This window comes from Sciurus vulgaris (assembly GCF_902686455.1).
Source record: "Sciurus vulgaris genome assembly, chromosome: 1".
NCBI classification, from domain to species: domain Eukaryota; kingdom Metazoa; phylum Chordata; class Mammalia; order Rodentia; family Sciuridae; genus Sciurus; species Sciurus vulgaris.
The window spans coordinates 7,793,438-7,806,982 of record NC_136461.1 but is presented as its reverse complement, the minus strand read 5'-3'; the positions used below and the strand labels follow the sequence as shown (position 1 = coordinate 7,806,982).

The window sequence follows — 13,545 nt, the reverse complement described above, 5'->3', positions numbered from 1 at the left end:
AGAGATGGAACCCCTTACCTCCTCACCTTCCCACTTCCCCATAGCTGAGATATTTATACTTAAGAATGTATGAGTGGGGGCTTTTAGATGTTCATTCCCGTGGCAGTATGAGTTCCAAGAGTACTGTACTGTGTAGTTCAGTTTGGAATCCAGTGTTGCACATAAACCCCCATTAATACCCAAGGAAAAGGTATTTCGGAAGGAAATTTCAGATTGTCTAGGTAAGGCTCATCAAGGCTGTGGGGAGACAAGTGAGTACAGAAAACCTCAGTCCCCCATCTGGAGAACGATGGCCAACTGTGGTTTCCCCATCATGAGTGCTCCACATAGCATTCATTAACACCCATTGTCATTTATTTCTAGTGAATAGAATGTGCTGTGTTTAAACCCAGCCTGTGTCAGACTCCCTTTTTGATATTTAAATATGGGAACTAAAAAGACAAGGTAACCTTGATCAAGAATTGTTTTACCCTCTGGAAATGGAAGGGTTTGGGTCAGCATAAAACAAAGTTTATTTTTTGAAAGGAAAACAGGAAGGGTTAGAGTTGGGGGCACCTCTTCTGCTCCTTCACTATCCCCTTCTGACTTTCTTGATGGAAACTATGTGTTCCCATTAAGGGAAGAGTTCTGAGTCAGTGTTTTGTTGATCAATACCTTGTTGAACACGAAATGAGTCGCCACAAAATGGAAAACACAGTTAGCAAATTGCAGGCCTACCTGTCCAAAGCAGGAGTACTTACTCTGTCTTCTCCCTGCATTTGTATCCAGGCCACTCCCTGACCCAGTTTGTCCGCCACTGTGCAGATCACTTCCTGAACAGCGAGCACAAGGAGATCCGCATGGAAGCTGCCCGCACCTGCTCCCGCCTGCTCACACCCTCCATCCACCTTGTCAGTGGTCACGCTCACGTGGTCAGCCAGACTGCTGTGCAGGTGGTGGCAGATGTGCTCAGCAAACTGCTCGTGGTTGGAATCACAGATCCTGGTAAAGTTCACAGACAGAAGCAGTCTGGGAGATTCAGGAGCTGGGGGCAGTTGGAAGTTGCCAGTTTCATTACAAGGCCTCTCTAGAGAGCTTCAGCCTCAACAACGTGATGTTCAGCTTTTTCCCTGCCAAGGCATAAGGCTTGGCTACTCCAGTCTCTTGGTGTAAGATAATCTGTCATTAATTCCTTTACCTTGACTCCTTAGGAGAAAAAAGAATAACAGTAGGTTAAATAAGAGGAGGGTGTCCAGAGTCCTCCCTCTAGGCCGATGGCAATGGAAGTAAAAGCTGGGAAGAGGCTGGAGAATGGGATGGTGAAGAGGGGTTCAAAGGCTTGATTATTCTTGCAGACCCTGACATCCGCTACTGTGTCTTGGCATCCCTGGATGAGCGCTTTGATGCACACCTCGCCCAGGCAGAGAATTTACAGGCCCTGTTTGTGGCCCTGAATGACCAAGTGTTTGAGATCCGAGAGCTGGCCATCTGCACTGTGGGCCGACTCAGTAGCATGAACCCAGCCTTCGTCATGCCTTTCCTGCGAAAGATGCTCATCCAGGTAATGGGGGTGACAGACTCAAAGGCAGTGGAGAGAGGACTCCAACCGTGAGAGCTGCTCAGGGAAGAAGCATGGAGGACGAAGTGGGGGAAAGGTTGAGATACCTGGTAAAGCCACACTTGACTCTGAGGAACCACGTGTCTCCCAGCTTCATTATTATAATTCTAGTGCTTCTCGCCTCCCGAGCCTCTTGTCAGTTTGACTCCAGGGTGCTGCTGAGTCCCAGGCTGATGGCTCATGTGGCTCTTTCTTCCTGGCACATCATCAGTGATCCCCCTCTCCGTGTACTCACTCCTCTGCTGCTGCTGCTGTAGTCTTCTGGCACCTTCCCATTCCTGTTCGACTGCTTTTGCTGATGCCCAGGCAGGCACAGAGGTCATTGTGAACAAAAAAAACATGGGGCATGTTTCCTTTTCAGTAGCCTTTGCCTTTGGTGTGGGGGGCGGTCCCTGACTTTTATTCTTAAATAATGTGAGCTGCCAAGCTACACAGCTTGGACTGCATGTAGCATAAAGGAGCATCAGGTGGCATGGCCACTAGATCAGGTAGAATTTCCAATTCCTGCTGAAGCCTGGCTCTTTGATTTTTTTTGCCTTCAGTTACCAAGGAAGCTCTCTGTGAGTGATGTCTGCCCAGTCCTCCCTGCCTCAAGTTGGTTCCACTTACCTCAGGTTTATCTGGATGTGCTCAGGACAGCTGTTGAACTTAGCATTTCTCCCATCATCACAACTGTTCTGTTCTTTGATTCCTCTGTCACTCACACAGTCATTTCTTATCACCCACCTTCACCCTGTCCCCACCTCACCCTCTGCTTCCTGATCCTCCTCCAGGCTTCTTTTGAAATGTTTGCTTTTTGTAACATATAAAGAACCTAAACAGAAAAAGCATTAATATATGTAACTCTAGACCCTGGAGAAATGTCATTTATTCATAATTTGTCACAATTTGTCACTTTTACAACCACAGTAAATGTGGCTGTAAATTATATCATCAATCAATGAATTAGAAAATTGTACTTCTGTTGGCACTTCTGCATTTAACCTAGTGATTTATTCCTTTAGCTGCTGGCCCTTGTTAGGATTGCCTGTCATGTTAAGTCATTCTAAGACTCTAAGGCTTTGGGAAAGAAAGGAAGTCATCACTGAGCCTGCCAGCTCAAATTGCATTAAATAAGTTTGGAAAGGCCTCGTAGACATTATCTCCTATTGAGAAAATCAGCATGTTGTTCGTTCAGTCAAGACTTTTTTAAGCACCTGCTATATTCCCGGTCCTACTGGGTGCCAGCAGGACATGTGTGACCCAGGCATGTCTCCTGCCCTCTTGAAACTGACATTTAGCTCTTGGGTCATCTCAATTTTCTCATATTGGAGAATGGGAAGCTCTACTGAGTGGATATACTGAGTTCAGCCCTTGAACCTCCAAAATTTTAAAAATACATGTTTGTTTGTTTATTTTTTAACTGATACAGATTTTCCAAAATTAAATTGTACAGGTTCACGCATTGGTCAGTGCTTCTGCCTTTTCTTCAGGTCTCAGTCATCAGGTTGCAGCAGCTCCCTGGCCTCCCTCTGCCCCGCCCACAGCTGTGCTCTGTTCCCTAGGGCACATTGCCTTGCAGCAAGCCATCTCTTTTTGTTGTCATGGGTCCGTTCTTGGTATCTCTCTCTATTTTCTGCTGCTGTCTGCTGTGACTGGGAGAAAACAAGCTGTGGAGGGAATCCAGGCAATCGGGGTTATTAATAAAATATATTATTACAATGAGATTCCTCTGGGTAGCCAAGTTAACCTGGGCTTTTTGATATTTCTTTACTCACTGCTCAGAAATTTCCTCTGGCAACTTCAGGTATCCGTAAGTCAGTCTGTATCGAGTTGTGGCCACCTACACTACTGTGAGCATATGTGCTGATGCCCGGTGTTTTCAGGATGTCAGTGAGAACAAATGTGTTATTTCTATTCATTAAGGCCTGAGGGGATCAGGTTGATGTAATTCCTAACTCTTGGGTTTATCTAGATGTGCCTGAGACAGCTGTGGAATTTAGCATTTCTCTCATCATCATAGCTGTTCTGTTCTTTGATTCCTTTGTCATTATTTATAGACCCTTTTTCTGATTTACTGTTTAGACAAAGATTTCTCTCCCATGAAGCCGTCCCTTCATTCCTCATTTCTGCAAACCCTGATCACAGCTCTCTCTGTGCTGCACTGTTAAGAACCATGCTTAGAGAGAACTTTGAGGCCTCGGGTGACAGGAGAGGGGGCAGTGTTCAAACCATTTTTCTCCCAGTCGCAGCTGTATCCCAAGGCTGCTATATCAGCTGCAGAGATGTCCTTTGTTGAGTATCTGACAGTGATTTAATCCACCATGAAGGCCTGGTATCTCCCCTGCCCTACCACCTGTTCCCTATTGATGCACAGTTCTCTGTAATGTCCTCTACCATACTGAGCCTTTCTTCCCCACAGATTTTGACAGAGCTGGAGCACAGCGGCATTGGGAGAATCAAAGAGCAGAGTGCCCGCATGCTGGGACACCTGGTCTCTAATGCCCCCCGACTCATCCGCCCCTACATGGAACCAATTCTGAAGGTAATGCACCAGAGACAGCAAGACTGGCATGTCCCCTAAGTGGGATAGCAGGTGGGAGTGTTTCAGGGCTCACTGGTACACTAAACAAAGGAGATCATATCCTTGGTCCCAGGCTTGGGGACAAGGACCACCTCAAGTACCTTCAGTTACAGAGTACCAAGAATCTCACAGTTGCAGAACACTTCTCTTCTTATAAGCCATAAGATATGATGCCTCAGGTACCTTATCAAATGTGCTTGGAAAAGAGGGGTTGGACAGCAGCCTAAAATAATCCCCCAGCATGAAGGAAAATGAGTTTTAAAACTTGAAACAGTCTTCAAGTCTGTATAGAGTCATGTGAAGTTTTTGTTTTGTTGTTTCATTTTTTTTCTCTTAATAACATCTGTTCTAAGTGGATGGAACTGGAGAGTATCATGCTAAGTGAAATAAGCTAATCCCAAAAAACCAAAGGCCAAATGTTTTCTCTGATAAGCAGATGCTGATCTTTAGTGGTGGGTGGGTAGGGAAGAATGAAGGAACTTTGGATTGTACAGAAGGGAGTGAGGGAGGAGTGGGGTGGGTGGAGAGGGGAAGGATTGTAGATTGATATAGACCTTATTACTGTATATACATGTATGAAAAGAATTTTTAAAAGAAAATATTTATCACTATCTAAAAAAAGTTAATAAAATTTAAAAAAAATAACACCTGTTTATCTGTACAAATAATCAGAGATTTAGTTGAGAGGAGACATGAGAAATGTTTTCTCAGGTGTTAGACTTGTACTCTGTATAGAGAAAAGTTTGGGAATCCAAAGAAAAGTTGGAAATCCAGAGAAATCCTAAATTCATAAAGCCTAGAAGTAATTTGACGGAAATGATCTCTTGGGTGAATTTTACGTATGTAAAAGAGAGGTTTCTTTTAGATTCTAACTTATAATCGTTTTCTCATACCTTCCTTCTATAGGCTTTAATTTTGAAATTGAAAGATCCAGACCCTGATCCAAACCCAGGGGTGATCAATAATGTCTTGGCCACAATAGGAGAATTGGCTCAGGTAAGGTGACAACCACTTTTTTCATTGTGGAAAGAAACTAACCTCTGAGGAAGTCAAAATACTTTTTAATGTATAATTTCTACCACCCTTTCATTTTGCAGGTTAGTGGCCTAGAAATGAGGAAATGGGTTGATGAACTTTTTATTATCATCATGGACATGCTCCAGGATTCCTCTCTGTTGGCCAAAAGGCAGGTGAGTACCACACTTCCTGATTGAGCAGGGAAGACCCCATGGGGCCAGGGACCTTGCTTCTCTTTATCTACCTCCGTGTCTCCAGCCAGATCCTCCCTAGCACAAAGCTTGATGTACAGTAGATGCTTGATGATATTTGTTGAATGAATAAAAAGAAGAGTACTTGGAGCTAGATTTAGCTGTCATCCTGACCTGTAGTTACTTACAGTATCAGGGATGAGCAGCACCGTTTCGTCTGTACCATGGAGATTGCAGATCTGATATCAGAGCCTCAGCCTTGGCCATAGGCTGTGAGTTCAGACAGCTTCAAATCACCATCCCATCATTTGAGCTTATCGGATGACTGACTAAAGTTAAGAATAACCTTAATTTCCTTTTGAATCTCCCATAAATCGTATGGGATATGAAGAGCTCTATTTCCTTTAAGAAAGGGGAGCATATTTATCTTTTGATCCAGTGATTGTGTTTGTACTTGAACAGCCATGTTTTTATGCCCTCTCAGGATTTCTAGTCACAGTCAGTGTCTTTTCTGGAAACTTTTTTCCTATAATGGGCTCTGACAATCCTGATATGAAGAGTGTGACTATGCTTTCTTTTCTCTGAGACTGACTCAATGAACCATGTGATCTTTTGCCCATCTAGGTGGCTCTGTGGACCCTGGGGCAGTTAGTGGCCAGCACTGGCTATGTGGTGGAGCCCTATAGGAAGTACCCAACCTTGCTTGAAGTGTTGCTGAATTTTTTGAAGACGGAACAGAACCAGGGCACGCGGAGAGAGGTAGGAAACAAGGGAACTTGGTCTTAGGGAGCTTTGCAAGGACTGTAGAGAGAGAGAAGGTTGTGGCATCAGCATGCTCAGCAGGCTCAGACTTCCTATCCTCCTCCATTTTGATCATGAACCTAGTCGTTTGGGCTGTGAATTGGGGATTTTGCAACATGAGAGGAATTTTCATGAAAGCCGAGGTATCAGATGTTGTGGTGAATGTTTTCTTTTCCCATTCAGGCCATCCGTGTCTTAGGGCTTTTAGGGGCTTTGGATCCCTACAAGCACAAAGTGAACATCGGCATGATTGACCAGTCCCGGGATGCTTCTGCAGTCAGCCTGTCAGAGTCCAAGTCAAGTCAGGATTCCTGTAAGTTGGGGGAGCCATGAAACTCTTGCCAGATTCTGGCTCAAAAAGCCCTTATTGGATTATGTGAATGGTGTGAATCTACATTGTGTACAACCACCGAAATGAAAAACTGTACCCCATTTGTGTACAATGAATCAAAATGCAGTCTGTAAAAATTAAAAAAAAGATATTGAACAGACTGGAGAGCTTGGTTCCCTTAAGAAAGATTGTAGATGAGTTAAGAGTCCCTAAGAGGCACATGTATATTTTTGAAAACAAAATAAAATTTTGTTGCATTGCCATTATTCATTTATAATAACAATATTTAATACTTTTTGGGAAATTTCAAATAGCCTAAAAGAGGATATGACATTTTTACATGAATTCAAAGACAGACATGGATTTTTAAAGAATATAAAATTCATATTTTTAATATCAAAGAGCTCTTTCAGCATCTCATTTTCTTTGTTTTAGATATGTACTCATTTTTTATAAAGTTGATTGGGTGCAGAAAAAAATAAAAAAGGGGGTAAAAAAAAGCCCTTATCGACCATATTTAGAAAGAGATTTGGGCCAGATTACTGAAATTATAGCACACTGTCTATTATAGCAACTTCAGAATGAAAAGTCCATGGTTTCCTGTTGAATCCCAGTGGGGTACCACTCACAGTATGGCCAGAATCCCCACGTCTGTCCAGATTCTGTCTGTGGTTAACAGGCTTAGCCAGGCTTTCTGTACTCCTTTCTTGGTACAATGAGCAAGAGAGGAATTATCACCCCAGCACCTCTGTTCACTTCTCACTCTGTTATTGCCTCTTTGGGGTTCTTTGTTATTGTAGCACCCAAGGAAGAAAAGGATAGACTTCATTCTCCCTGTTTTAACCGATAGAGAAATCAGAGGCAAGACCCAGGGCATAGGAAAACTAGTAGCAATCAGAAATCCATGTAAAGTCTGGCCCTTGAGCCCCACTGCCTTTGACAAGTAGCCTGAGAGTGGGGTAAGGGGTGGGATGCAGGAGAGTTTTCTAGACTTGGCCCATTGTCTTTCAGGACATACCTGTTCCTGAAAATAAATGTTTAATAGTGGGTATCCCAACTATTCCAGCAGAATATTATTATCCTAAAATAAAGCAATGTACTTCTAAACACTATAGGTAGGATCATATTGCTTCCAATCCCTTCTTCTTCTGGATATTAGAAAAGTGTACTTTGGATGTTATCCTGTTAGATCACAGCTGTCAAGAGCAAAGCCTGAGCACGGTGAGGTGGCACACACCTGTAATCCCAGTCCCTCAGGAGGCTGAGGCAGGAGGATTACAAGTTTGAGCTCAACTCAGCAACTTAGTGAGACCCTGTTACAAAACAAGAAATAAGAAGTACTAGTGATGTAGCTCAGTGGTAGAGTGCCCCAGGCTCTTTCCCCAGCACCAGAGAGAACAAAGAGCACACTGCAGCCTCGTCCTCTCCACCTGTCGCAGTTCTCATCCCTCCCTGCATGGTGATACCCTGGGCAGAGTGTCTGAGATCCTTGCTGTTCAGGTCAGGGAGCATTTTCCTGCTAACTGGTCTGAATTCCCTAGGGGGGTCAGGCAGCTGTGGAACAGATGTTTGCCTAATTTAATTATCTTTACTTTCATTTGGGGGAATAATCATTTTTATTGATGGCTTTGGCTATGAGGTTGTGAACTCTAATGGTAAGAAGAAGAGTTAAACAGCAATTTTTTAAAAACCCAAAACCTGCTTGGGTCCTGATGGTTCATCAGTTCCTAACAGACCCCATATTCCCAGTGGTCTTAAAACAAACTGGGCAAAATGATAGGAATGCTAATGTTTTAGAGGAGATTTTAGTTTGCTATTAGCCAAGCTCTGCTTAAAGTCAAAGTCATGTCACCAATAGCTTATGGTACTCCATGTCATTTTGTCCCAGCTGACTATAGCACCAGTGAAATGCTGGTTAACATGGGAAACCTGCCTCTGGATGAGTTCTACCCAGCCGTATCCATGGTGGCCCTGATGCGGATCTTCCGAGACCAGTCCCTCTCTCACCATCACACCATGGTCGTTCAGGCTATCACCTTCATCTTCAAGTCCCTGGGGCTCAAGTGTGTGCAGTTTCTGCCCCAGGTCATGCCCACATTCCTTAACGTCATTCGGGTCTGTGACGGGGCCATCCGGGAAGTAAGTACCCCAAACCCCACCCCTTGCTTTCTGCTCTGCTCTGACCACACAGGCACAGTCACCTATGCCTCGTTCCTGGCTCTGCTCTCGACAGACAGTAGCAAGTCGAGAGCAGATGAATGGTCCTGTAGGGAGGAGGGACAGTGTTGTTGTTCTAGAGTTCAATCCAGTTGTGAAAATTCCACAGCCTAGACTTCTGGTTGCTCCTTCATGAACAGACTTAATTCTCACATTTTTAGTGAAGATGCTGCGTAGATGAATTGCATCCTTCATGCTCAATCTCATAATGTCAGTGGTCTAGTTATTGTTGATTCTGAGTTTGAGTACCTGATTAAGTTGGTGTCTACCAGACCGCTCCATTATAAAATTACCTTTTTCCTTTGTCATTAACAATTACTCCATGGGGTTACACTTTGAGATGATGTGACTGTTCTCTTCCTCAGCTGTCTTTCGCACAGTGACTTTAGTGTTCATTGACATCCTTGCTTAAATCAGTTTCTGAACTGCTGGTTGCAAAATCATGTCTTTCTAGCTCTGCCATCCTTTCTGCTTGTATTAGCTGGCATTTTCCTTTAAAGATGTTCCCCCTCACCCCCCCCACTTTTCTCTCTCAGTCTTTCTCTTTTCTTTCTCTGAACCACAGAACTTGCAGAGTGGCTATTTGATTACTATACAAACACCATTATCAACAACAGACCTACAATTAGTCCATTTAATCTGTAAAGTTCTAGGTGGTTTTGCAGTTCCTGCTCTGAAAGTATACAGAATTAACTATTTTCTCTCTTTGATCATATTATCAACTTGATATATGTTTAAGAGAGATAGTATCTTTTAAAACTTTATTTATTTATAGTTGTTGATGGACCTTTATTTTATTCATTTATTTTTATGTGATGCTGAGAATCGAACCCAGTGCCTCACACATGCTAGGCATGCCCTTTACCACTGAGCCACAACCCCAGCCCTCTTTTTAAACTTCACGTCTGGCAAATAGAAGTGCTTTTTTTCCTTTTTGAAAATAGTGTTTTGCTGTGTTGCCCAGATTGGTCTCAAACTTCTGCCTCGGCCTCCCAAATAGCTGAGGCTACAGATGCAAACCACCATGCTCAGCTTGCAGTTGATTTTTATATATCATACTTGTAGCTCTCAAATCATCGAATGGTGTTGTTTCTGTTTTGTTTTGTTTTTGTTTTTGTTTATGGTACTGGGGACTGAATCCAGGAACACTCCACCACTGAACTACAACCCAAGCCCTTTTTCTTTTTTAGAAACAGAATCTCACTAAGTTGCCAAGGCAACTTTTGATCCTCCTGCCTCAGCCTCCTGAGTCATTGGGATTACAGGTGTGCACTACTGTACACAGCTGACCTTATTAAATTCTTGTTAATTCTAATAATTCACTTATAGAGATTCTCCCAAATTTTTAATCTAGATAATCATATAGTCTAAAAAAAACAAAGGAAGGAAAAGAAACAGACAAAAAGGATAGTTTTGTTGTTTTCATTTTAATCAGTAAACCGTTTATTACTTTATATGTTCCTCCGACCTCTGCTGCAGTGTTGATTAGATACAGTGCTAGTAGAAATCTAAACTTTCACTACAAAGTATAGTGTTTGCTGCAGGGTTTTGGTAGATTACCTCATATAGGTTTTAAACATTTCTTTATACTCTTAGTTTGCCAAAGAGTTTTTATTATAAACAGGTATTGAATTTATTAAATGCCTTTTTAAAAGAATTTTTTAGTTGTAGATGGACACATGCCTCACGCATGCTAGGCATTCGCTCTGCCACTGAGCCCCAGCCCCAGCCCCTTAAATACCTTTTCTTTATCTGTTGCAACGATCATTTGGTTTTTTCCCTCAGTTTGTTAATATGTTGCATTACATTGATGTATGTTTAGTGTTGAAGCACTCCTCAAGGTTATGATGTATATTTTAACATATAGATTTTGTATCTGATATTTAGTTTAGAATTTTTGCATCTGTGTTCTTGAATAGGATTGGTCTAATTTTTTTTTTTCCTGTGTTGAGGATTAAATGTAGGGCCACATGCATGCTAAGCAAGTACTGTACCTCTGAGCTATATCCCCTACCCCTTTTTAAATTTTATTTTCAGACAGGGTCCCGCAGATGCCCAGATCTGCCTCTGCCTTTGAGTAGCTGGGATTGATTGCAGGTGTGCACCACCTTGCCTGCCTCGTAATGTTTTTTAACTGTAGATTCAAAGATCTGTTTAATTTTTCATATTTTTTAACTTGTAGAAGTTTTTGATACAGTTTTGGTCATGTATTTCTAGGAAACTTATTTTTCTGTAAATAAGAAAATTTATTGTCATGAAATTGTTTTCTCTCTCTCTGTTTTTGGTACTGGGGATTGAACCCAGGGGCACTTAACTACTGAGCCACATCCCCATCCCCTTTTTCATTTTGATACAGGGTCTAACTAAGTATCTGAGGATTGCCTTGAACTTGCAATCCTCCTGCCTCAGCCTCCTGAGTCACTGAAATTATAGGCGTGCACCACCATGCCCACCTTCACTCTCTTATTTCTTAATTTCTTCTTAGAAATTTGTCTTAATATTTTTTCTTTTTCAGAGAAAAAACTTTTGCCTTTATTAATTTTATTTATCTTTGTTTTCTATTTAATTAGTATGTTCTTTATTTTTACTTTCCTCATATTTTTCTGCTTTTTAAAATAATTTCCTTTTCTTTTCTCTCTCTCTGTTTTTTTTTTTTTTTTGGTTACTGGAGATTGAACCCAGGGGCACATAACCACTGAGCTACATCTCCAGCACTTTTTTTAAATTTTATTTTGAGACAGGGCCTTGCTGAGTTGCTTAGGGCCTTGCTAAGTTGCTGAGGCTCGCTTTGAACTTGCAATCCTCCTGCCTCAGCCTCCCAAGCCACTGCGATTACAGGCTTACACCACCATGCCTGTCTCTCTCTCTATTTTTTTTTTTTTTTTTTTTTTTTTTTTTTTGTGGTGCTGGGGCTTGAACCAAGGGCCCTGTGCTTTCAAGGCAAGCACTTTACCAACTGAGCTATCTCCCCAGCCCTTTTTTTTTGCTTTTTAAGAAAAATTGCTTGTGTTGGAATTCTAGGTCATTGTCAATCTTCTTTTCTAATGCAATCTGTTGGGGCTATAAACTTCACTCCAAGTATTACTTAGCTGTATTCCAAAAACATTTTTAAACTTCATTGAGATAAAATTTTCATACCATAAAATTCACCCTTTTTAAATGTAAAATTCATTTTTTTAATATATTTATAGGTTTAAGCAATCATCAAAATTTCCACCACCACAACCAAAAACCTCCTGCTCATTTGCATTCATTTTCCATGACTACCCATCCCTAGGCAACCTGAAATCTGCTTCCTGACTCTATGGATTTGCCTTTCCTGGTCGTTTCTTATCATTGGAACCGTAGAACATGTGATGTAGTGTCTAGCATCTTACACTTAACGTCATGCTTCTAACGTTCGTTCATATTGTAACATACATTGGTAGCTCAGTCCTCTTTAACACTGAATAGTGATATGTTTTCATTTTGATTCAGAGATAGTCTCTAATATTTATGGTTTGTTTCTTTCACCCTTGAGTGAGTTAGAAGTGGATATTTTACTTGCAAACTTATAAGGTTTTAAATTTCTCTTTTTATATCGATTTCTAACTTAATTGCATTGTGCTTATGATTCTCTAATGTTTGCTGAAATTGCCTTAATGGACTGGTTCGTGATGGCTTTCTAGGTCTCCTGTGGGCTGGGTAGTGTGTATTGGCTACTGTTACGCACAGGGTTCTGCATGTTATTAGACTAAACTGATTGCATACTCTGTTCAAATCTTTTGTATTCTTATTAATTTTTTGTTAGCTTAATCTTTCAGTTACTGAGAGAAGTGAGTTTAAAGTTTACTTTAGTGGTAGATTTATTTATTTCTCATAGTTCAGTCAATTTTGTTTTACATATTTTTGAGGTTATATTATATGCATGCAAATTTAAAATTATATCTTCCTGGTAAATTTGATTTTATCAAATTAATCATTATGAAATGACCCTCTTTATCCTTGAATAATATGTTAAGATTTATTTTGCCTAATTTTAGCCTGTTATGATTGCTGATACATTCAGGTTTATTTCACCATGTTGCATACTGCTTTCTTGTCCTGCTTCGTCTATTTATTTATTTGTCTTTCTAGCTTTTTTGAGCTTGATTGAGCTTTTGTTTTTTTATTTTATCTTTTGACTTTATTTACTGACCACTTTTAATTTTGGGGGCGGTACTGGGGATTGAACTCGGGGGCACTCAACCAATGAGCCACATCCCTAGCCCTACTTTGTATTTTCTTTAGACAGGTCTCACTGAGTTGCTTAGCACCTCGCTTTTGCTGAGGCTGGCTTTGAACTCGAGATCCTCCTGCCTCAACTTCCCGAGCCTCTGGGATTACAGGCCGGCCCCACCACATCTGGCAACCAACTTTAATTTTTAAAAACATTTTTTTGTAATGAAATTATTTGTAATGAAATTATTTCAATTATAAACAAATTAGACAACCTATTACTTTAGGTTCTATATGCCCATCAACAGGTATTAGCATTTTGTCACACACACACACACACACACACACACAAACACACACACACACACACACACACTTTTTCTGGAGTGTTTTAAAGTAAATTCCAGATGTCATGTTATTTTACCAATAAATACTTCTTCTCCTTAGAACCATGACACAATTATAATACCTACTAAATTAGCAGTAATTCCTTAATTTCATTTAATAGTAATCCTTTAAAAGTTCTTATTTTCTTAATTTTTCTTTATATTTGCTTTACTCAAATCAGAATCCAAAATAAGGTCAGTATAATTCTCTAATTCCCTTTTTCCTCCGCCTTTTTTTCCATGAC

At 41.1% G+C, this 13,545-nt stretch overlaps 1 protein-coding gene across 1 annotated transcript in view; it reads left to right on the top strand.

The window, feature by feature from the left end:
* The window catches only part of MTOR (mechanistic target of rapamycin kinase), a 118,941-nt gene that overhangs the window by 16,217 nt on the left and 89,179 nt on the right, over positions 1-13,545 (top strand). The window contains 8 exon segments of the mRNA XM_079143464.1: positions 769-984; positions 1,335-1,540; positions 3,999-4,121; positions 5,067-5,156; positions 5,258-5,350; positions 5,993-6,127; positions 6,353-6,482; positions 8,389-8,639. Of these exon segments, the coding sequence (XP_078999590.1) occupies positions 769-984; positions 1,335-1,540; positions 3,999-4,121; positions 5,067-5,156; positions 5,258-5,350; positions 5,993-6,127; positions 6,353-6,482; positions 8,389-8,639 (1,244 nt within the window).